Source organism: Manis pentadactyla, chromosome 3 (assembly GCF_030020395.1).
Source record: "Manis pentadactyla isolate mManPen7 chromosome 3, mManPen7.hap1, whole genome shotgun sequence".
In the NCBI taxonomy this organism is placed as follows: domain Eukaryota; kingdom Metazoa; phylum Chordata; class Mammalia; order Pholidota; family Manidae; genus Manis; species Manis pentadactyla.
In genome coordinates, this window is record NC_080021.1 from 48,384,933 (window position 1) to 48,410,396 (window position 25,464).

Here is a 25,464-nt window from a genome sequence, read left to right on the forward strand (position 1 = left end):
TGTTGACTGTGATTTCCAACTCTAGAGTACAAAACTAAAGTGGGTGATTGTTTAACAATCCCTATTCTCAAGCACACCACAAAGGAATTCTGATTCACTAGGTCTTGGGGAGGGTGCTTGAATCTGCAAATCTACCAAATTCCCAAGGTAATTCTGGTACAGATATTATATGGATCACATTTCACTAAGATTTAGAAGAAAGCTGGCACCTAAACTAGATTGGTTTTAATTAAACCTCTACTCTATTAAGCTAGACCCTTACTACTTCAATATTTTCATTGGCAGTGTGAAGAGGGGCAAATGAAAAAAAAGGTTTATACAAAACAAGAATTATAGGTTAATCCTGTTTTTGGCAGTCACACTGCTATTCTCAAATTTTAATTCCAGAGCCAAAGCAAAAGGCATGGGTCCAAGCCCCAGGAAAAGCTATGTGGGAAGAATTGTGTTTGGCTTCATGAACCCCAGTTCCAACATGTCTGTGTCTTTTGGGGATGGGGGAAAGACCCAGCTGGTCTTCCAAGAATGCCTGAGGAACATCACCTCCTGGCCCCCTCGCCATGCCAGCCTTCCTCCCACTACCACACAGCCCCTTCCAACCCTGCCCTCAGCAGCACCCTGAGCTCCAAAAGACAGTTCTAACCAGCCTTCCTCATCAAAATGCATTCTGTGCTTTGTTTCCACAGGTCTTTGGAGACAGTGTTTTATAAGCTGATCAGATGAACTAGTTCTTCCTAAAGCTAACACAATGCATGGCAATAGCATACACTGTTTTTCCTTTCTTGTAGTATTTACTCCAGTCTAAAGTAAGTGACTAATGATGAGAACTTCAGACCCCTGGAAAGAGAAGTGAAGTAAATATCTGGACTCAGTAGATATCCAGATACTCCAGAAGCCCTATACCATAGGGTTAATCATGCTAAGCAGCCTCCTTCTCATACACTCACCACCCCCTGTAAACCTGCCCTCTTCAGTCTTTCTTTCTCCCCAAACCTATCCACCGCCCAGGCATTGCCTTCATTGACCTTTCCTTCCTGCACTCTCTCAGGCTTTGTTCGTTTAAGTAAAGATGCCTTTATTTAAACAATAGGCCCTTTACTGCAAATTGAATTGGGAGCATGGAATTTTGGGAACCCTGTAGTGTACAAATCAAGGTGTAAGGAAGTGTAGAAACAGGGGTGTTGACTTGGAAAACACATCACAGTCTAAAAGAGGCTCTGTCTTTCCTTACTTTCTAGCCTCACAAGACCAGAAATTATTTCAAAGCCAAGAAGGAAAAAAAAAGGGCAGCTCTAGAAGCAAAGGAAATAAAGATGAAATCCCAGTTTTATTTATATTTATTTTATTATTGAAGTATTATTTTAATGCAACAATTGTTAAGCATAGATTCTTACTGAACTTATTAATTGACTGACTTCTAAATGGCCATAAAATAAGAGGCTCCAAATAGGAAAAAATACAAAAAAGTTTCCTACTCTTCCTAGAGAAAATTGTCTTTTCTTAGGAGAGAAAGTAGATTAAGTTTGACCAAAATGACCTTCCTGTGCCTGAATCAATAGAAAATGAGTGAGGATTTTTATATAATGAGTACTCTGAAAGATAATTTCAGAGCACTTGGGTAATTTGTATGACCTGGTATTCTTTCCTTTTTAAAAAATGAAACAAAACAAGAAACCAAAACAAAGAAACAAAAGAACCAAAGTGGAATGCTCTCACTGCAGTTAGCCTCAGGACTCTGTTCTGTGCCTCTCTGTGTGATAATTGATAGAATTAAGCATGCCTCTGTTGCTATTTTCTTTAAAACAATATGAGAGCTGAAAGAAAACGAATTCAATTCTATCTTCTTTCACTACTGGAAGGCTAATCATTAGGAACCATCACCAGAAGATGTGTCAGTTTCTGCATAGCCGTTAGTATATCGCAAACCCACACCTGTTCATCACTGTGTTTCATGGCCAGAATCTCAACGGAGTAGCCAGGTAGGGCTAAACTAGTGCCTCTAGCATCAGAATGCTTTAATAAGATAGTTCATGATTATTTATCATGTTTTTGATGCAAAAACATCACATTATATAATAAACAAATAAAATTCTAGTAAGCATATTGTTCAGACATAAAAAAGGAAGAATTTTAAATGTAGAGGAAATTTATAACTTCCTGCTATGGACTGAATTGTGTCCCCACCCCCTCCGAGCCCCAAATTCATATGTTGAAGCCCCAAGCCCCAAGGTGAGATAGGGGAATTTGAATATAAGGCATAAGGATGTAATTAAGGCTAAATGAGGTCGCTGAGGGCAAGGTCCTAAGCCAATAGGATTAGTGTTCATAGAAAAAGACACCACAGAGCACTCTCTCTCTCTACCGCGTGAGAACACTAAGAGAGTGTGGCCATCTGCAAACCAGCAAGAGAGCTCTCGCTGGAAACTGAAGCAGCTGGCACTTTGATCTTTGACTTCCCAGCCTACAGAACTTTGAGAAATACATGTTTATTGTTTAGGCCCCCCAGTCTGTGGGATTTTGTTATAATAGCCTGAGAAGACTAAGACACTCTCATTAGTCACCATTCCTGCCACCCTCTGTAGGAACACAATGCCCACTTTCTGCCTATCCTCTTTTCCTTGATTTCTTCTTATTCTTAGCATATATTATCATACAACTTACAACAAATGTATTTTTAATTTATTCCATTTATTCTTTATCTTCCCATCTTAAAATGTAAGTTCCATGAGGGCAGGGATTTTCTTTCTTTCTGTTTTATTCACCGCTGTGTCTCCAAACTTAGATGCATATGCCATATTTGCTTTTCCTTGAAGCAGTAACCTTTAAAATGCTGAAGAAAATCAAACTTGGCCTAGAAACTCAGGGAAGACAAACAGCATATAAACTAAGAACTCAAACAAAAAATGAAAATGGACACGTTAATTAAAACTAGGATAAAAAGAATGTAAACCTGGTGAAAGAGGATTGTGTAAATGCAGTCTTGCAGCAAAAAGCACCCTAATAAGTAGTCTATAAATTAAGATACAATACCTCACAATCTTAGGTTGAAATTTTGTAAGAACAAATTACCAAGAATAATGGATAATTCCAGAAATTTTCAACATACAATACTTTGTGGTCACTCTAAGAAAGCAATATATATTCTTTGCTTTACAGAAGAGTAAATACTTTGAAATAATGGACACAAATCCATTTAAGCATAATAGCTATCATATTTCAATTTATTTCCATGTAAATTGGTTGGTACATGCTGAGTTAGTACAAAGAATTATAAAAAACAATAATTAAATGCATTGAAAAATATAAAAAAAATAAGTGCAGCTTATTAGACTACATGAGTTGGGCTGTGAAAGCACCACTTAACTACCTATTTGAAGTCAAGCAACAAACTCATTGCCAAAAAGCATATTCTACATTGAATTAGATCATCATCCCACAGAATTCAGAATGTGCATTCCTAAGGCTGAAGTGCATTCAACAATATACTAATATATTTTGGTAACCATGAAATGTCAAACATTATCCATACAGGGTATTAACACATTAATGTTTTCATTAAAAAAAGAATGATCTCTTTCCTCATTACATTATGCATTTATGGAATAGAGAGCTGTCAAATAAATTACTGCAAAGTAGTTCAAGCTAGACCTTATAACACTTGAATCATATAATCGGGGGCAAATAACCTTTAAAATGAAAGATAAATGGTAAAATATAAGGGCATTTAATTTGCATAAATGTAATATTAACAGTCTTTTCCTGGTTACATATTTTATGCTTAATTTATATATGTCACTCTATTAGGACCTTAACACTCTTATAGGTCAGTTTTAATTTTTTCCAATTTTATTTTACATAGTAAGTAATATGGAAGTAATTTGTCATATATAAAAATAAGGTGATCTCATAAAAATATTTTAATGTGACTAGAAACCTTCTAGCATCAGGACCACATTATAGTTCTTGTGTTAATGCCTGCTTTGACATAAATATTTATGTTTTCAAATCTTGTGTATCTAAAATTGATATTTAACTATTATACTCTCAGAAATCAATTGCAGGGAGTTCCTCCAGATCCAGTCATTGCAACCTTGGTTTACAGGAGAAGCCTTAGAAGAAAGAGCTTTACATGGTTGTGTATGGTTTGGTCTGCCTTTACTGTGAAAATAACATCAACATTTGACACCAAAGTTATTGGCTTTAAAGTGTTATCCAATCAACTTCTGCTATTAACACTGAAATGCATTCAAATACACCTGCTTAGACAATACTGTGTCAGCTTTAACAAAATAGAACAAACCATCCATTGATTAATTATAATGATTTTAAGGGCATCCATTTATAATGCCTGCATGAATTTAATTATAGACCACAACTGCATATCAAAATACCAGTTTATGCACAGCAAAATATGTTTTCTTAATTTTCCTTGTCTCATGTTTATGAGCTAATGTCAGATGGATCAGAATGGCGAACGTTACTACCATCCACCATTAGAATAATTGAATTGGGCAAAGCAGAGTGAAATTCTTTTCTCTAAGGAAATTTTACGTTCAGCTATTACCTCCTCCTTTTCTTAAAACAGTATTTGATGGGAAAGAAAGTTGGTCTCTCATTTCAACCAAAATTAGTGATGAAGGGATTATTGAGGCTTCCTTTGGGACAGAGACTATTCTTTTTAGTTCATGTCGATCAAAATTGAAATGGCTGGATAAATTATGAAAATTCAAAACTACTCAAAATTATGCCCCTTTCATTTCATTATATTGTCTTTCCTAGAACTTAATGTTAAAATTAAGGACCGTTTGAACCCTTTTACCACATATTTACTAGGGACCATTTAATCACCTGGCCAGCACTGGGAATTTTTCATACAGATACCCACAAAAATACTAAATGACCAGGCTTATGATTTTGTTTTCAGCCTACTTCTCAAATTCACTTTAGAGTACCTGGATTTTTGTTCCATTGGTCATTTCAAGAACTGTTAGAATGCCATAAGACTGAAGCATAACTATGTGTCTATACCTATCATTGAAAGTGAGGTTTCTTCATAGGTAAAGCAAATGTCTAGATAAAAATATGAAACTGTCTAATTGTATGTGATTGAAAATATATGTGCAAACATGAAAGTAATAACTTATAAAGAACACCCTAGCCTATGGTGTCTGTCATTTATCCTGCTGGTTTGGTGGGTTTATAGATAACCACATACCCAAGCTCTCCTCTAACAGAAGAAAAAGGAAAGAACTGTGGCAATCTATCTATCTATATGGATATATGGAGATAGTGTATTATATTATACTGACAGTCTCTAGGAAATAGGCAAGTCCCAAACTACTACAGTTAATCTTACATTAGAATAGCACAAAACTATTCTACTAGTGGCATTTTCTTATCTAAATATCACATTTGTGAAAAAATATAAAATGTACAATTTCTACATTCTCTGGCTCCGACAAAACTTAGGCTGACAAAAGAGACTGTATGGGGTAGGAATATGGAAATTAGGGCTATCAGTTCTGAAGATCTTAAGCATCCCCAATATTCACAGCAAAACAGATTTAAATCAAGAACTTGGCTTCACTGGGACACCACTTATCTTGAAAACATTCTTGAAGACTTCTCATTGTATGGAGAACAATGGTTTTTGTCACTTGTTTCTGTTTTGACTTATTTTCTGTGAATTTCATATCATATTGTATAAAGTAACATCTAATCTATTGATGTTCAAGGGCCTGCATTATTTTTTCTAGGGAAAATGGCACATTTGCTAAGTTGTTTTTATGCATTACATACAGATCATACTGGGTTGATACAAATGGCTTGCAAATGATCTAAATCTCTTAGGACAAAGTGTTTTTCTGTTTTACAAGTTACCTGACAACAAAACAGAAAAAAAACAACAAAATATATTGTGGTAAAGGGAATAAATTCATGTTTACCTTTCACACACTAAAACTAAATGCATAACAATTTTTATACAATATCTACACAATAACCTACTAAGTGGACTAAGTGGATCTGCTTACTAACAAAGATTAGAAAAAACTGTTGGTGAATCTTGATCAGTGGTTATGTAGTTACTAAGTCACATCATACTTGTAGTAGAGGTCATCTGTAGGATCTAAATGAAAAAGGCTCAGCACGAGGCTGGAGTATGGCCAGAGATCTTCAGGACAGTTGCTAAAACCAAGAGCTGTGCTGCAGCAAAAGGATCTCAAACTTCAGTATGGTCACTGAGTTTCCTCAAATTCTGAAATAGAAGAGGAAGCAATAAATGCATGCTGCTACCTCGACTCTTCAATAGGTAACAGAGTCAAAAAACAGTAGTAACTGAAAGCAAGCTGTCCAGCCAAGTGAAGAAAATGAATATTCTATGAAGCACCAGAGGACAGCAGCTCAAAGCTCCAAGACCCAAGTCAGACTGCTGACTCTGAAGCCAGCTCTGCCAGTTATAAATTGTGTAACTTCTCTTGGCCTCAGTTTCCTTGTTTCTAAAAATACTTTAAATAGTAATATCTCCTTAATAAGCTTGAAGCAGTTCAGTGAATTAACATTCAGTAAAGCTCTCAATATTTCTGGAACATAATGAACACTCAATAAATGTTAGGTATATAACAATAATAATAATAATAATAATAATGCTATTATAATTATTTTATAAATACATATACACATACTGTTCTGACTGAATGTAAGAGAGATGACTCTGGGAGGCACCAAATGCTTTTCTAGGGATGGATGAGGAAAGGCAGAACAATTCAGAGACAAAGAAAAATTGCAGGAAATCAAAGCTCTAGGAACAGTTCTAAAACTAACCATAAAGCCCAATATTTGGAAGATAACTTTGACACTTCAGATCATGTGAGTGCTGGGTTCTGCAAATAATATTTCCAAAGATAGCAATATGAGCTTAGAGGAAAGGGTTTCAGAGCAGAAAAAAAGCTGTAAGACTATATTTAGAGTTTTTGTATTTGACAGAGGTGGATTCAAACTTCCAGAATTTCCAAATTCAAATTCAAATTCTTCTTGAAAGAGCTTTTATCTTAGGAGGAAGCAGTTTGCACTTAGTAGGCAATCACCACAACCTCAAGCACTGATATTGTTGAAAGCCCCAAATTATTAAACAATGTTCATACCTGATGCAAATAGGAATGGAAACACTCCTTTACTGGAGCAGAGGGCTCTGAGGAAAGGGGAAAGTTTAACAGATTTTAACTGCTAGTGGGGTTATAGGCTAATACAAAAAATGCAAAGTCCTTGATCCTACATTCTAATTTTTCTTGTAACTCCTGCATGTCAATTGCTCAGCTCACCTTATTTCGATAGATGTTACTTATTGCAGCAGATACAGATTCAAAAAAAATGGGTTTCTCCAAGTCAGGGTTTCCACAATACTTCATTGCTTTTATCAATGAAGCTACAAGAAAGCACAAGTGATGTAAGGCTACATGGACCAGCTGCAGAAGGATAGTGTTTGATATTTGCTAAGGACACTCCCTTACCTGTGCAATGGGCTAATGATATATCCACACTCCTGCTCTTGCAGTCCATGTAAACCTGGAAGAATTTAAATAGTACACCCACAATTAGGTCAGGATAGCAGGCAGGAAGGATCAGGAGAATTTCTAGTTAAAGAAAAAGAAAGCTAATGTTTATGATGTCAGACCACCAGAGGGAGGCATTGTTACACAGTCAGGCAGACGCTGGCAAGCGCTGGAAGAGACTGTCCACACACTAAGGTTAATGGAGACTTAATGGAGTACTAAGGTACTTACCTTTACTGCAACTAAGTTTGACTGCTTACGTTTTTCATTTTATTTAATTAAAATTAAAGCACCTTGTTTCTTTCCCTATAAGAATGATATAAAATTTTTCTCAACCTTCTTTTATTGGAAGTCAAGGACCCATTTGTAAAAATGATGAAAACTACCGACTTCTTGCTTACTTGAATATTTCGCAACTGGTACATTCCTGGGCTCTAAAATCCCATCCATGGTGGTAAATTGAGAACCTCACCGTAATTAAAGCCCAGTTGGATTGCCCAACTTCCATTTTCAAAGGTCCACCAAAATGAGAGATCCTAACTAATTTGCTTGGTGTACTTTAGGGTCTTGCCTTGGTTAAGTCCTAGAAGAGCTCATGTAGGAACAATTTATTGAAGGCCATGATCTTAAATTCACCCAGACCAAAGTCAGCCCAGAAAACTTAGTGAAACTAAATCTAGAAGTTTTACTAACAGTAGGATGGATTTGGTTATAGATTAGTGCTGTATCTTACATATAAAATGTAGAAAGCTGCATTTATAACACATTCTAAGAGTATGCATGATATATCTAAAAATCTTCCAGCAGTTTTTGTGTTAAGAGAATCGTAGAATAATAGATGTGAATAATATTCACACTGAGTGAATAAACAAGCAAACAAATATACATGAACAGAGACTTTGCCTTTTAATAAATGGCTCCTGTTTTTATAATTTAAAATGATTTATTCAAGGTGACCTGTCAGTGTTTGACTTTTTCTTAAGCTCACTGAAGCACAAACATGTTGCTACAGGTGGTTTGTTGATCTGATAAACAATCACCAGTTCACTGACCTCTCCAGTGTCCTAAGTAGAAGAATAAATAGAATGCAGTCCATTCCCCTCAACCTATAACTCCTAGAAGAATGTTCATTATGCTACAGTGACTAAGAAAACAATCCAAGGAATGTTGTTAGGAAACAAAAAGACATGCTGATCTGAAGACACTCTGTGGCTCTTCACTCCGGACCCTCTTCCAGTGACTGGAGCTAAGAAATAGAATTAGCAAAAATGGTACTTTTTGCACTTTAAGAAATGACTCTTTCAAACTGTGAACAAATACCAAAAGCTAGCATTATTGAGTACTTACAAACTTCTAAAAACGGTCGTGTACTTTATATGCAGTATGTCATGTCTGAGTTTCACAGGATGAAATGGGATTTTCTGCTTTCAGTTCACAGAAAAGCAGATTACTGAAGTTTAGATCATAAGTAGTTACAGGGCTAATATTTGGACTCAGAGTTTGTTATCTTTAAGCCTATGTTCTTAACATACATCATAATTTACTATAACCATGATGAAAATAAACCAAATAATAATAAGGAAGTTAAAAAGGGCAAACTGATACAAAATGCTGGTTTTATATTTACAAATGAAAAACACCAGGCCAAGGGCAAGTGTCACTTACTGCCAATTTAAAAATAAAATGCATTGCTGATTTATTCTACCATTCCATTGATTTATTCTACCATTCCATTGTATAGTACTTTATAACCACTGGGATGAATGAAAAATAGCTATTTCTCAACATGCCCAGTACCTGGATTATTTGGATTCTTCTGAATTTTCAACCTTAGATCCAAAGTCATTGGGAATAGATTACCATTACCTCCTCTTTACTAACTCTAAATCTTGATCTGCAATATCTAGAGAGATTAGTTAACAAATTTTACAGCATATTCAGAACACATTTAAAATAAAATTAAACAAAAAAATGGATGTATTGGGCTTCCCCAGTAAAAGGACAATTGTAATCCAGTGTTTTCAGAATATGATCCTGGACCACCTGCCTCAGAATCTCCAATGATGGTTGAAAATAAAGGTTTCTGGACCAGAACCCAGACACAGATTATTGCACTTCAAATCAGCACCCGAGATGGTCTTTACACACACAAGTTTAAGAGCCCTCTTCTAGACTTTGGCAGCACAGAGTAAATAAAAACAGTGAACACAAGAAGCCTATCTGTCTATGGTCCAGATATAGCTGCAAGAAAATATGAGTGTTCAGGTTGGACTCTTTGCCAGATTTTGCAAAGTGTTTATAGTGAACAAGAAAATAAGAGCATATTATATGGGGAAAAGGGTGACATCAAAAATAGTTGCTAGATTTAAGGCCTAAGGTATTTAAAATTCAATTGTTTTGCATAACATTTGTTTTCTGAATATCTGCTAATCCTGAAACAAAATCACCCCCTCAATTTTACAAGATGAGTAAACTGAGATCCAGACAGATTAATTGATGTCCCCACCACCTCTCAGCTCATGCGGCAGGGCTGAGGCCTCAGCTCAGCTGTGGTCACCAAGCACCTTACCCTCCACATAGTCCCACCCTTATCTTCATAGGAAAGTGATATTAATGTTGATCTTTGAGTTTGAAAGTTTGGACATTTTAAATTTAAAATATAAGTGGATAGAGATACAGTTTGCAACACCAAAAGAAAACAATCCAAACCCATAATGTGGGACCTCTTATTAAAAACTACTGATCTTAACTCAATGTCTGGTTTGAACTTCTTGCCACGTGGAGAAACCCACGCAAGACTATCACATCCTATAAGTAGACAAAAATATACAAACAACTGTGTGCAGACGGTGGGGACAGGCAGCACAGGGCTGAGCTCCCCAAGAGAGAGAAACACGGAGGCGAGCTCACCGCTCCCTCGGCTCTACGGCGCAGCGGGGACGCGGGGAGCAGCAGCTTCCCTGAGCCAAGGAGACGGAACTGGAGCTCAGGAAGGATGAGACGGGCGAATTCTGCGGGAGAGGGTAATTAGGAGGGAGATAAGGAGAGAAAGAGCTCCGGACATTTTCATAGGGTTTTGATTAAGTTTTCAGCTAAATACAAAGCCACACGCATGGAGAGGGAGACTGTATGAGGTGGGGCTAAGAGAACCCCTGGGGAGCGAACCCCCAAAGCCAAGCCCCCGGCAGCAGAAGCTGGTGGAAGACTGAAGGCAACTGAGGAACAGATGTTGCCCCATCCTCAGGACCTTCCCCCAAGAAATTCAGGGTATCGAGGAAAAGAACAAGTGAAAATAAGAAAGGGGGTAAATTCCCTGTTGACAGTACTTACTCATATAAGGAGGGGCTGAGAGCTCCGGAAATTTCTGAGTTTTCCTTGAATTGAATTTTCCTTGAGAATACGTGTGGTTCCATCAGAGGAAATGTGAGAGCTTGTGAGCTATGTCAGTTTCAAATAAACAAACCCCTTTATTTGTTTGCTCGCCAGGAGCACGGAGCCCCATGGAGATCATGGGGCAGAGCCGTGAGCACCATCACCGAGAGAACGGAGTGAAGCCCCCGCACTGCGCACGGTCAGAGGGACCAGGAGGGGCATCCGGCCGACCTGCGCCCGGCCGAGGTGTGAGAGCGAGCGTCCTGGCACTGCCAAGGCCTCTTGTGCGCAGAGGGGGCTTCTCTCCTCTTGGAAGCCTGTAAGCCGACTGCCCAGCGTGCACTGTGCCCACAGCCTCTCAAGTCTAAGCTCTCTCCTGACTGTCCCATGTGAACCCCCTTCTTGTTCCCACACAAACACACACCTAGAAGCTTGACGGACTCTCCTAAAGACAAATCTACATTTGTGGGAGACATGAAGTTCTAAGTCCTTTGGGGAGAATGGGTGAGATGAGTGTCGAAACCAACAGGGTCACAGCCCTGGAGCTGGTGAGAGAGGAGCCGGAGAAATCGCCTGATGCTGAAGAGAAAGGAAGGAATCGTTCGCACGGAAGCCAGGTAAATACCTCAACAAGCATGGAGACTCCACAATAGTCGAAAAAGGTCAATCCGCTGCAATCCAGGATTAAAGAACACTTCTCAGGTGGGCATGGCTGTGAAGCTTCCTCTGTAGGAGGAACAGAGACTCGAGTTAAGGAGAAATTCTTGGATATTTCTGCTGCTGACGATAACAGTGGCCCAATGTTTTAACAAGACTAATTCCAAACATATTTTAATTTTTGTATCTTTCAGGTAATTATTTCCAAACTCTTGATTTTTAATAATTTGAGTGATATTTCAGGCAATTATTACATAACTCAGAGAGGAAGATGGGATACATTAATTATCAATATTATTTCAATTAGACAAACTGGAGTTCAGGAAGCTTAAACGATCTTGAAATACCTGGCCAAGTTAGTGCCAAATACAGACTAGAATCAAAGCCTCTAGGCATTCTGAACATGCTCTTTCCATATTATCACAGTTTCCTTCACAGGGATGCTCACAGGTGAAGTCCTGTTCGTGGTATGTAAAGCTTATACAATTTTGGAGACGCACTTTGAGGAAAATATTCATTGCTGGGGCTTGTCACTAAGCCTTGGAAGGGAGCTATGTGAGAGGTCCCCAGAATTAAGCTTTATTTGGTTCATGGTAAGTGAGCTCTGAATGCAGCTGATGGGGAAAACTTTTAGTTAGTAAATCATGACTTCTTGTTTACTAATGTCCTCAGGGCCACAGTTTCTTTGTGTGAAATGACATATTTCTAAAGAACATGTAACAGGCCACTCCCAAGTTCCCTCTAAGGAGTGATACAGTTCTCAGAGCAGAGCATGTAGGGTAAGATTCCCCTATCATTAGCAGCAAATTCTACCAAATAAACACCAATTCATTATTATGAAATTCTCTGAAAAAAATATTTCTTAATTAGCATAGTTCTGCCACTTAAAGTGCCCACAGTTTTCCAGTATAGTGGCTACAGAAAAGTGGAGAAATGCTTGTCTCTTAATTAACATTGGAGGGAATTATGAGAGAAATTGTGTGTTTTTAAAAACTGCTGCTTAGATGTAAAAAAAAGTCAGCAGAAAATATACAACAACATTTAACATTTATATATAGTAGTAACTGTTAGGGAAAAGAGAAATGTTACAAAGTATTTTTTTTATGATTATTCGTTTTATTTTATACTTGATTTATATGTGAATCCCACATTTCTCCCTTATTATTATTATTATTTTAATAAAATGCTGAAGTGGTAGGTAGATGCAAGATAAAGGTAGAAGACATAGTTAAGTGCCGTAAGAGGGCTAATGTAGATGATCAGGTGTGTGCCTGTAGACTAAGTATTAATCCAAGCTAGACAAGGGCAACAAAACATCCACGGATGCAGAAGATTTCTCTCAAAACAGGGGGGGTGAGGTTCTAAGCCTCACCTCTGTTGATCCCCAATTTCTCACCTGATGGCCCCCCTGTGACTGTGCCTGTCTTAGGTTGTTCCTCCCTTGAGGAATCTTACCCGTCTCTGGCTAACCAGTCATCTTCCAGGGTAATTTTTAATATAGGTGAAAAATGCTATTCAGGTATAAGATTTGTTTCCAAATTTCACCTTTGGATCTAAATTCATATTTATTAATTGAAATACTAACATAGAGCATGTGTAACCTCCAGGAAATTTTTTGAACGCAGCAGTTCAAATGCAGTTATAACTACAATGTGTGAACATTGGAGTGAGTTATACAAATGTGAATAAGATAGCCTTCCTTTCTTCTCTGAGCTTATCTTTGAGTGCCAAAAACACAATTAGTTATACAAATGATGCATGATTGAAAAAGAATGGGAATTTATAACAAGGCGAAGTCTCTGGAATTGATTAGACTTCATGCAAAAGTAGCTTTGAAGGATGTATATGATTCCAAACAGTAGAAATGATGTTATGATATGATAAGCATTCCAACTGTATGGACAGCTATAGTTGAACAGGAATGATAGTCTGAGATCTCAAACTTCTTCTGTTCCCATTCAACCAATATTTATGAAGGACCTACATGTGCCAGGCACTCCAATAGTGCCTTCTATTTCCCTGTTTCTCCCCTGGGAAGGAGAACTAATCGCTGAGTCTAGATTCAGGCTTCACTTCTATTGGCCTAAAATGGTAAATTAGAAATTCAAGCAAAATTGAAAGTAACCACAACTTAGCTCATTCACTGACCACTCAGTAGTAATCATTATCATTCACTATTTGCCTAATTAAACATAGGATCCACCTGTACTAATGTAAGGGCTCTTATTATATTCTCAGATATTATGTACCCTGCTCACTATCAGAGATAAGGGATTAAGATCACAGGAAAGAGAAACAAAATATCCAAAGCAGAGATAAACACTGAAGTGCCAATTGGTATTTATTCCTTTTACCTCTTAGTCCTATAGACACACACACACACACACACACACACAGAGGTTGGCACTACAATAATTGTTTCATAGATACTTCTGCTCCACTTTGTTTAGAGTTACAGAAACAGAATTACTAGATCAATAAGACATTTGGCTCATTATTTAATCTGTGATGTGTATTTCCTTGCATATTTTCTATGATTCATATGTACATTTTATCCATATCGGAAACATTTTGTTGAATTTTCAGAGTATAAAATTCTCTCCCTAACAATTAATTATCAGATATTTTCTCAGAAAAGTTGAATAATTCACACAATATACATATGTAAATACACACACACACACACACACACACACACACACATATATACAGGATTAGACCTTTTCTTACAAAGTTAGATATAAAACGTTTTAGAAGACTACTCATGTTTGCAATGTACCATGGAGTCCAATATTGGAATGGTTCCTATGCAAATACTTTTGAACATATCTGCTTTAGACAATAAAATTAATGTAATTTCTTTATAGGCAGTACTGGGATGGAGCTAGTTCATACCAGCTCTTTTGACATCTTTTCAATATGTCAATTGTATACACAGTCTCTCAACTCCATTCTTAAAGACAGCATGTTGGTAGCTTGGAATCAATCACAGTAGAAGTATTTATACCATGGAAACTGGCAAGTACTACAAATCTGTGCTTCTCCCTAACATACCCCGTGTCCCCTGCTCCAAGAGTTGCTTGTTAAAGGTTTACCCACATATCACTGTTTAAAGGTGGGTACTCTTGTTAAATATAAAGAATACAATCAGTAATTTTTTTAAATCCAGTAGCTTTTATTAAACAAATGTCTCAAACCACTGACTTCTTTAGCATTAGATATTACAATGATAGCAATGACACAATTTGATATCAGAATTTGTACAGTCCCTTTTTTCCACCCCCTTATATGGGCACTGTTCTTAACAAATGACATCTTTTATAAGTATAGTACATATTTCAAAAGAAGCTACAATTAAAAATTCTTAGTCTAAAAGTTTCTCTAGAAAAAATATTATTAATATTTAATCCTCCAAATATTAAAAATTAAGGAAATTATGAATTTTTATGAGATCTTTAAGCCTTATTCTTTATTTACTAGAAAATGTAATTGTCATTGGTACTATCTACAAAAGAGCAGGTAGTACTATCTACAAGAGAGGCTTGGTAAAAGGAAATGGTAATCTGAAAAAAATATGTGCAATTGTTTTATGTAAAAAAAGTCAATGTATTGCTTTTCCTGAAAGTTACGTAAATTATTATTTATGGCTATCTTATATGGCATGCATTCTAACACCACCATTCCTTAGCCAGACATGACTAATCAATCACTGAGGTCAACTCTATCATCATTCCATGGAAGTCAAAACCTTAAAATTGTTATCAGCTCAGTGCTTCAGAAAGCCACTACTAGCTCATAAGAAACTTATTTGTCAATCTGAATTTAATAATACAGTGAAAAAACAACCTATGTATTTATTATTTAGAGAGATTGATCACTAGATCTAAATGACTAGAAAATAGTGATAAAAAAGATGCAGAAAATTATTTAAGAAGCAAGTTTCTTTTCTAACCTAGCACATTTATTTCACGTGTAATCATACTAGCCACTCTCCATATTTTTAAAAATTATGAAATAATTAAATTTCATAATTTAAATGGTGATAGATTGCTAACTATGAAAATGTGTGTGTTCTATCAATAGTGACACAAAAATGTCCCTCCCATTGTCTTACAGTGCACTTGCTTTGTCTTTCACATCTACAACCAGTTTCCTCTTTCTGTTCTTTTAATCAAAATATGTGCATATTTTCAGACCATCCCAACCAAAATGAAATAAAATAAAGCAAAACAAATGAATTGTGCCAGGTACTTTTAGATAATAATTTAAGTAAGCTATTTTAAGAGAAACAATTCAGGATGTCTTTTCTAAATACAAATGGCATCTTTAATGATAAAGTTACCAATCCACACAAATGAAAATTTAAATACAATGGACATTTCTGAAATCTTACCAAAAATAAAGGAAGTTTTCTTTTACACAGTATCCTCACAGTTCTGCCATTCTACTGATTTTATGGCTATAACCTTGTGTTCTAAGCTTCTAAGTAAATCAACCAGTGCAATAAAAATCACATCATTGTAGAAAAGAGAAAAGTGAATGTGCAGCTAATATCCTGCCTTAAGCAAAATGAGGTAAGCTTGGAGCATGTGCAAAGGAGACAACTAATCTATACCCATGTGGGATGTGGTAAATGATGGGCTTTATCTACAAAAAAACAACATTTCAGAAAGAAATTAACCATCAGGTGTGGGTGGGCAATTAACTCCAGACTGTGGAAGCCAGTTCTTTCCTGTGGAATATTCATTAACTCCTTTAATTAAAAAGTATTCATAGTTGCATAATTTAGGAGTGCTTTTCATATACTTCAAAAGGTTCTTGACAGTCTGTGAGCCACTCAATTTTTTAAAAGAAGGAATTTTCTGTTGATATCAATTAACTGCTGAGAAGCAGATTTACATCTCTCATTTCTCAAGAAAAGCAGATAAGAAATATTTAGGCCAAACCACAACACTGTCTTTGAAAAATATGCTCATAAGTTATGGAGCTTCTCATTCATTCATTCTTTCTTTCTTTCTTTCTTGCAGTCAAGCAGTCAGTCAATACAGGTGCATTGAGGGCTCAAAGTGCTGTCCTAAGTAATGCAAGTAGAATGGTAAATAATTTAGATCATGGCCCCTGCCCTCAATAGACTCACAGCTAAGCAGGGAAACCAGTCAGTTGGACTAGTAATTTCAAATATTATGAAAGCTGGAAAAATTATGCACAAAGTGCTAAGGAGATATAGGAGTGACCTGGTGTGACAGCCAGAATAATGGCCCCCAAAGATGGCCTTTGCTTAATACCCAATAAAACATAAAATGTTTTACATGGCAAAAGGAACTCTGTGGATTTATGTTAAAGGCCTTGAGATGGGGAGATAATCCTGGATCATCCAGCGTTGCCCAATATAATCACAAGGGTCCTCATGTAAGGCAAGCAGGAGAGGCAGAGGCAGAGAAGATGTGAATGGGAGAGGAGGTCAGAGATAAATCTGAAAATGCCATACTGCTGGTTTGAAGACGGAAAAAGGGGACATGAGCCAAGAAATTTGGATGGCCTCTAGAAGTTGCAAAGGGCAAGGAAGCAAATAGATCCTCCTCTAGAGCATCCAGGAAGAAAAAAACCCTGTCAAAACCTTGATTTTCTCCATAGGATTCATTTCAGCCTCAGTCTTCTAAAACTGTAAGATAATAAAATAAGTTTGTGTTGTTTTAAGACACCAAGTTTGTGACAATTTATTACAGCTCCTTTAGGAAATCCATACAGCCAGGTGGCTGGTTTGGTGGGTGAAGAGTAGAGCTTGTCTTAGACTTCAGGATCCATGATGGCAGAAGTCATGCCTGCTTTCTTTGCCCTTGAATGTGCAGCACATGTCATGGTGCCCAGAACTTGGTAGATGTTCAGTGAATACAAGAAATATTTGATGATGGAACAAAGACATGAATTAACTAATGCAGGAATGAAAGGAAGAATGGGGCATGTGAACCGAGACCTGGAGGATGATTAGAAGTTAGCAGGTGAGAAGGTGGTGGAGGTGGACCTGGCAAATCGTAGTGCTGAGGGAGACCCCCACAGGCATGCCTCCGGTATTGGCATAATGGGACTAAAGTGCTTTTGGGGCACAGACTCCTAAACGTGGTAATGAAAGACTTCTCCACATCTGAGCAATTTTTCACTCAGAGAAATATGATGACTTCTATCTTATAATTCACATAGCTTGTTTCATATATTTTGATCATTCAGTCATGTGCTCAACCTCAGATCTCCTCCGTCTGTAAATATTTTTGGCTTGGGAGTTATTCTCTTCCCCCTTTCCCACTCCCTTACTCAGCTCGTGCCTCCCTTTGCTCCAGTTACTTGCAGATCTATTCGGTGTTCCCAAAAACCCCTGGACGTCTCCTGGCTCACCTACCAGTATCTTAAATGCACCATCCTCCAGAAGAAACTTACCTTCCCTTTCACTACCTCCTGGGTTCCATGTTATCCCGGTTTGATAGTTTCTCAGCTTCAGGAGAAGCATCTACTTTGCCCGCACTTCCTCCAGCACCCAAACAGTGCCAGCCGTGCTCATTACGTTAGGAAATCTCTTTTAGAGCCATCCTCTCTCTCCATTTTCATAACCTTGTAACCAAAGCAGAGGCATTCACAGTGGATTCACACCACCCACCCTCTCTCTTGCCTCCCTGCAGACTGAGTTCAGATCAGCACTCCTGAATCCCAGCTTTGAGCACCCTTCCCCGTACGCATGCCTGAGGGCAGCAAGGACTCCAGTTCTGCCTCTGTCTCTAATCAACTGCATGATCCTGAGCAGTTAGTTATCCCTGTGGTCCTCAACTTTGTCATCAGTAAAATGAAGGGCATCCGATAAACTATTTGAAAATGAAATATAGTTTTTACCTATTAACCGATGTCAGAGTTACTGAGAAGATTGTCCTTTGAAAACTGTGAAGTACCTTACAAATATTATGTTTTATTGTATTTTTCATTCTTTGACAAAGAAAGTGATCATTGGACAATGAGGATAATGTAATGGTAACTTAAAATGCAATTTGTGCCTTAAAATTTAGTTAGGAGGAAAAATGCACAAAAAAACCCTCTATATCCATATAAGGCATTATGTGATTGAGTGAACCATATGGTGATCTCTCTGTTTTCTATTACTATGATATCCATTTTAGAGCTGAAGATACTTAATTTAGGCTGCACTTAACTGTACAGTCCCCTGTGTGGGTTGGGGTGACTTCTTTTACTACCAAAGGGATTGCCAGGAAGTGTGTCCCTTCAGTTTACATTACTTCTATATTAAATCTTGAAGAAAGTGTAAGACATGGATTGGCAGAGCAGGCAGATGGAATCCAAATAAAGCTTCAGGAGAATCCAAAGAAAGCTCAGAGCTAAGGATGATTAAATTAGACACAAGGGGTATGAACTGATTTGCCTAACTTGGATGGAGGACCGGTGTATTGTGCAGTAAAAAGGAAAGCAGTTCAAGAAGCTAAGGAAGGATTTTAGATGCCACACTGAGGGCACTTGATCTTCAGAAGGGAACCTGTACAATTTCTTAAGCATAAGAGAAATTTTAAAGGTGACTCGAGATTAATCTGTCATTATGTCACAGAACAGAAGGAAGCTGGGGTGGCAATTGTAGCTCAGCTTGCATGTCAATGTCAACCGTTTGTGGTAGCTTCTTGCAGCCTCATGTTGAGAAAATTCTCAGGCTACTTTGACTCATGGAGGAAGTGCCTTGATCTATTAGTTCTGTCTGAGGTAAGCACAGGAAACTGGACATTTTCTATTTCCATAATAAAACCAAGAATGTCCCACAGCAGAAAAAAAATGAAAGTTGTATTAATTCATTTTGAACATGATTAGGCACAGAATCGGAGCCACAGAAGGGAAAATGTAAAGGTAATAAAACCAAGATTTATAAGTTTTAGTAATCAGATTGAGAGAGAAAGTCAGGAACATGAGCAGTAAACATAACCCTGAGCATTTAAAGTGCAGAGAGGTGAGAGCCAGACGGTGTCACTGAGCAAGAGGGAGACGGGGGAGCCAGGACACTCTGGGGCGTCAGAGAAGGGGCATGAGTTGGCCGCTGGGAGAAATACTCTGAATGACTTTTGATCTGTTTTGAAATATTCTAATGAATTTTAACTACTATAAAAGGGTCACTGGGTGCCAAGATTTCCCAAGGACACAGGAAGGTGACAGTGCCCATCAGTTATTGTTCTGTGCAAAGTGGGCTTGGTCTAGTGATGCACAGGGGAGAATGCCCTTAGAAAGTTTCCAGATTAGCAGAAAAGTCACTCAAGAAATGATCATTAAATAAGTACTATACTAGTATTATAATATTCATTGAAAGCATATGGCAGTGAGACAGGGACCATAGATGTAGTCAGAACAGAGTGAGGGCCTCTGGAGGGGGCAGGGTGGAATATCTGCTGTGAGAGCAATGCAACTACATGAAAGGAAACCACCCCCTGCTAAAACTCTATGTTTGTTAAACATTGAGCTCTAGAATCATTCTTCAGTGAGATCAGTTAATATTCCCCAGATAAAGTAGAGTAGCACATGTTTTATTATGCTAATCATTTGTAACCATGTGTAAGATTCACTTTAGCATGCTAAAAGGCCCAAACCTATGTGCTGTCTTTTCCTCCTTCAGATCTGACAAGGTGATTTTGCAAACTGAGCAACTAACTTAGCATGCAGACTCTGCTGTAGACGGCATCGTAAAAGGCAGGAAGAATTCCATCTTAAAGATAAGATTGCATTTTAATACCCAGGAAGTTCAAGAGGCAAGATTCTTTAGCAAGTACATAATACCTCAGCCCACCTTGGGGGCTGGGCAAGCAGCCTTTTGATATGCTCCCAGACCAAGGCGCCAGTGTCCCAGAGAGAAATCACAGCAGGAAATTCCTTACAATTAAGTTAATTTTTAATATTCAGGGACCACTTAACAAGTCCCCACCCCTAAGTTTTTTCATGTTCTCGAAAAATCCTGAACTGCCTATAAAACCCCCTAGACAACGCACCACTATGGACTCTCTTGTCCCCTCCTGGCGTGAGCCGGGAGCTCTGTCCTTTCACTTTCTCTCTAAATAAAAGCCTGTACCTTGTTCTCCTACCTTGACTGTTTGTGAAGCTCATTCTTCGGCTCCACAAACAAGAACCCTGGCATCAGCAGGACAAAGTAAATTTGCCATAAGAAATCAGAAAAGACCAGAGAAGTTGACGTCTGAGCTGGATCCGTGTTTGGGTGGGTCAACGCATATATTTATGTTATATTTTCATATGTTATTTATTTATACAATATTTATTTTATTCTGGTCTATGCTATGTTATATATTTATTTAGAGCATATTATATAAACATTCCACATGTTCTTTATTTATTATTGTTAAGAGATATTTTAGTTGTTTTCAGATTTGGTGGAATTATAAAGAAAACTACTATGAACAATCTTATATATGGTTCTAGGTACAAATATTAAAAGATTCCTTTTTTATTGACTGCAGAAGTGCAAAAATTAATATAAGTCAGTTTTTCCTGGTTTTTTAGTTTATATAAATGGAATTGGAATTTGACAATGTTTTCCATTGTCCTGGGATTTTTTTTGCCCAATTCTGTTTATAAGACTCACTCAATTTTCATTATTGTGTAAGTATACCAAATAATAAATAAACCAAATAAAAAAACTCATTGTATAAGTAAGCCATAATTTATATGTATCTGCTATTCTTTTTGGAAATATGAATTGTTTCCAGGTTTGGATAGTTGTGAACATTCTGATCTGTGTAGCTTGATGCGCATAAGTTCTCTTTTCTTTAGGATGTATAACTAGAGGTGAAATTTTTGATCAAAGGGTATGTGTATCTTCAACTTTATACAATATTGCCAAATTGTTTTTCAAGGTAGTTGTAAGTTTATACTCCCACCAGCATTGTAGGAAACTTCTTGTTGCCCTACATCCACAGGAACCCTTGGCAATGTCAGACTTTTGAATTTTTATCAATTATCATATAATACATATATTTTATCAATTAATATATATTATATATTACCAATAAATATACTATATATAATAATACTGTAGTCATATATATTTCATAAAATATATAATATTAATATATATAAAGTAATATTATATATATTTATTGTGGATTTAATTTGCATTTTCCCAATAATTACTGTGACTAATAGTCAAGCATATTCTCATATGCTTATTAGTAATTTTGAAAATGCTGTTTGTGTCTTTTGCCCATGTTTCCACTGAGTCATCTGCCTTTTTTTACTCATTGATTTGTAGAGAACAGTCCTTTCTCTATCTTATATGGTACATCTATCTTCTTGCACTCTGGCTTATCTTGTGCTTCACATGGTGTCTTTTGTAAACAAACACTAATAATAATCTAATGAAGTTTAATGGTCATTTTCTTAATGCATACTGCTTTGCATTTCTTATATTTTCTTTATTTCCTTCTGAATTTATATTTTGCTTACCCCTCTTAGGACTTTGATCTACCTGGTGTTGTGTGGAGGGTACAGTGTGGGATAGAGGTATAATTTCATTCATTATGGACACGATTGCCTCATATGGCACATTAACAAGCCTGTCCTTTCCCCACTGCTCTGCAGTGCCACTCTTGTCACAAGACAAGCACCAATATATGTGAGACCCCTCTATCCCTCTCAGGCTTTTTACTCTTTCCTAGTGATGCATTAATTTATCTCTGAACTAACACTGGATTGACTATTAGAGCTTCATAATATATCTTGATAGCTGAAAAAAGAAAAATGCTCTCTCCCTTGTTCATGTATTTCAAGAGTGCCTTGCCTATTCTTGGCTATTTGAGTTTCTATACAAAATTTAGAGTGAGCTTGTCAACTTCCCTTAAAATGCCCTATAAATAAATTTGACATAAAAAACTGACATATTTATGATACTGAGTATTCTAATTAATGGACACTGAATTTCTTTCATATATTTATAAATGCCATTTACTCAAGTGTTTCAACTATCTTTAATACTTTGTAATTTTTACACCTTCGCCCTATGTAGGTCTGCACAGCATTAGTTAAATTTACTTCTCAAGGAGTCTAGGAGGAGAGTAGTAGGAGTAGAAGGATGGAGAGGAGGGAGAAGAGGAAGGAGAAGGGGAGAGAGAAGAAAGAGAGGGAAGAAGAAGATGCATATAAGAAAGAAGAGGAGTGGAGAGAAGGGCAGAGCAGGGAAGGGAAGGGAGGAGGAGAGAGGAAGGGGGAGGGTGGAGAAGGAAGCTGAGGGTCAGGAGAAGGGAAGAAGATTTCATTCTCTGGTCTATAGTGACATCGGAACACTTAGGTTTGGTTTGGTTTGGTTTTAAGCTAACTCACCATTGTAGTTGCCATTGGATAGGGAATTGAGCAATGTGTTCTGTTCACACTGAAAACAAATATAAAGAGGAATAACATTTTAAACATTCACTTCTTTCCCTAAAAAAAAAAGCATACCATTCTTTTCTCCATAAATAACAAAATCTAGTCTTCAATCATAATTTTTCACTAGCCTTTTTTTCAGAAAGATAAAACAACAAACTGAAATAATGATCATTGGTTCTAAACATATATTAACTTGGTAATTTATGTTACCAAGTTAGACTATCTTCATTAGACCATCTTCCACAAGACTACGTTTGTTGTGATTTTTGATCAGGAATTAAATGGCAAATGTTTTACGTGTAGTATATCCAATCAGAAATTAACCTCATTCACACAGCATTCTCTGAGAGTGAGCCATTATCCATATATTCCATATTATATAAAATCTAACTGTTCATCTGTAGCTCCATGAAAATGCCCGAGAAACATTCCTGGTTTATGGACATGCTGGAGAATGAAAATGACTGTATCCTACAATTAAACTTCTCTGAAGTTGACAATAATCAATGCCTTTAATGAGATCACAGTCTATCTACTTCTCAAATAAATGTGTTTTGTGATGTATTTGATGATGATGATAGCAATGGATATTTCTGAATACTTATTATATACCAAGGACTTTATATTAATTACTTAATCCTCAGAACATTCCTATGAAGTTATAATCTCATTTTCCATATGAGGGAGCTAAAGATTAGAAAGGTTAAATAGTAACCAAATTCCCAAAGCTAATAGGAACCTGGGCTAAAACCAAAGCTCATGCCTTTTCATTCTAAACATGTTTTCAACCACTACATTATACAGCTTCTTCCTTGAAATCAGTTTTCAATTTAAAGGCTGGTAGAGAACATCTATTTCTCTTCTTGTACCCAATGGTGCAGCTTATTTATTTTAAGTCTGGCTCTGACAGCTATCAGCTGCACAGTTTCCACCCAGTTGTTTTACTTTTCAAAGTCTCAATCTTCCTTTTCTGTAACATTCAGGTAATGCCACTTACATCATGGGGCTGGTGATAATTAAGTTAGATGGTTGAATTAAAGGGACTAGGTAGCCCCCAAGAGACAGTCAATGCTGTGCTTCCTTTCCCTCTTATTAAAAATATCTTGTCTGAAATCTACATAAAAGAATTTCAAATAATTTGTGTAGATACTCCACACTCCGTAAGTGTGGGTTGCACATGGTGACTTTCTTCCAAGAACTACAGTATGGAAAGGGAGAAAGGAGAGTAACGTTACAGTGAAGAAACCGGACAAATACTGCCTCATGCAGGTGATCAAGGTTAACAACAGGAGTGAAAATAATGTTGATACCCTTGAAACAACGTGGTGAAATGGTACTTCACTTCTCTATTTTCCTCCTAAAAATCCATATCCACAATCTTACCATGAGAACAACACCAGATAAATTCCAGTAGAGGGGAAACACCTGACCAGTCTTACTAACAACTGTCAAGGTCATCAGCAAGGGAAAGTGTGCAAAACTGTCAGCAAAGAGGAATCTAAGAAGACAGGACAATAAATGTAATGTGAGATCTTGAATGGAATCCTGTAATGGAAAAAGGACATTTGGTAAAACTAAGAAAATGTGAATAAAGCATGAATAAAGTTAATGATAATATACCCACATTTGTTCATTGGTTAGAACTATATGTCATAGTATGCAAGATGTTAATAATAGTGGAAATTGTGTGGGTATAGAGGAACTCTCTGTATGAACTTCTTAATTTTTGTAAATCAAAAACTGTTCCCCAAAATAAAGTCTACTTAAAAAAAAAAGCAGTGAGACCCAAAATTGGTAATTAATATTATTATGGAGTTTTGGTAGCCATACAATAATAAGCATGAATCCATCCATCAAACACTAGCACACTAAGATCCTCCTGAGCTTCTGCATTCAGGGAGATATTTAATGGTGATATATAGGAAGTACATCTTCAGAGTGTAACAAAACAGGAAATCCTTTTTCAGTTTATATTTTGAGCAGGATGTGCTTCTTTCTGCCCTGGGGTGTTTTAAATGCCCTTCCATATCTACCGTCTGTTGAAAATGAAGCTGCTAGGGAAGAGAAGACCAAGACCCCAGCAGGGCACTCAGTTTAAGACAGAATTGCAGACCGCCTTGCACAGCCCAATAAAGGGAGGCAAAGCTGCAGCAAAAATCAACTGATGCAGACTTGTCTAAAACCGAACTTGGAATAAGTGGGTAGCCTAAAAACAAGATGGAGTGATCCTAGACAGACAGTATGTGACAAAAACAATATGAGGTGTCTAAAAGAGCATCCGTGCTACTCAAGACCATCCATTTAACTATTCTGAATAAAGATTTACCTCCCGTTCCTCAGACAGCTGGGCTTCCAGACTACCACCTGAACCCTGGGTGTATCCTTCAAAACTCATACTATGTAAATACACATAATATTTGCATTATCCTCATTATAGCAAACTCAGTCTTAATAAATCCTTTCTCACCATCACAGAGTTCTGAAT

At 37.0% G+C, this 25,464-nt stretch overlaps 1 protein-coding gene across 1 annotated transcript in view; it reads right to left on the reverse strand.

Moving 5' to 3' along the window:
• Positions 1 to 3,197: 3,197 nt before the first annotated feature.
• The window catches only part of SLC26A7 (solute carrier family 26 member 7), a 113,052-nt gene continuing 90,785 nt past the window's right edge, over positions 3,198 to 25,464 (reverse strand). Inside the window, exons 14-18 of the mRNA XM_057497903.1 lie at positions 22,935 to 22,983; positions 11,545 to 11,645; positions 7,506 to 7,560; positions 7,317 to 7,420; positions 3,198 to 6,253 (exon numbers count right to left, since the gene is read on the reverse strand). Coding sequence (XP_057353886.1) covers positions 6,218 to 6,253; positions 7,317 to 7,420; positions 7,506 to 7,560; positions 11,545 to 11,645; positions 22,935 to 22,983 — 345 coding nt within the window. The 3' untranslated portion in view covers positions 3,198 to 6,217. The remainder of the gene's footprint in view (positions 6,254 to 7,316; positions 7,421 to 7,505; positions 7,561 to 11,544; positions 11,646 to 22,934; positions 22,984 to 25,464) is intronic.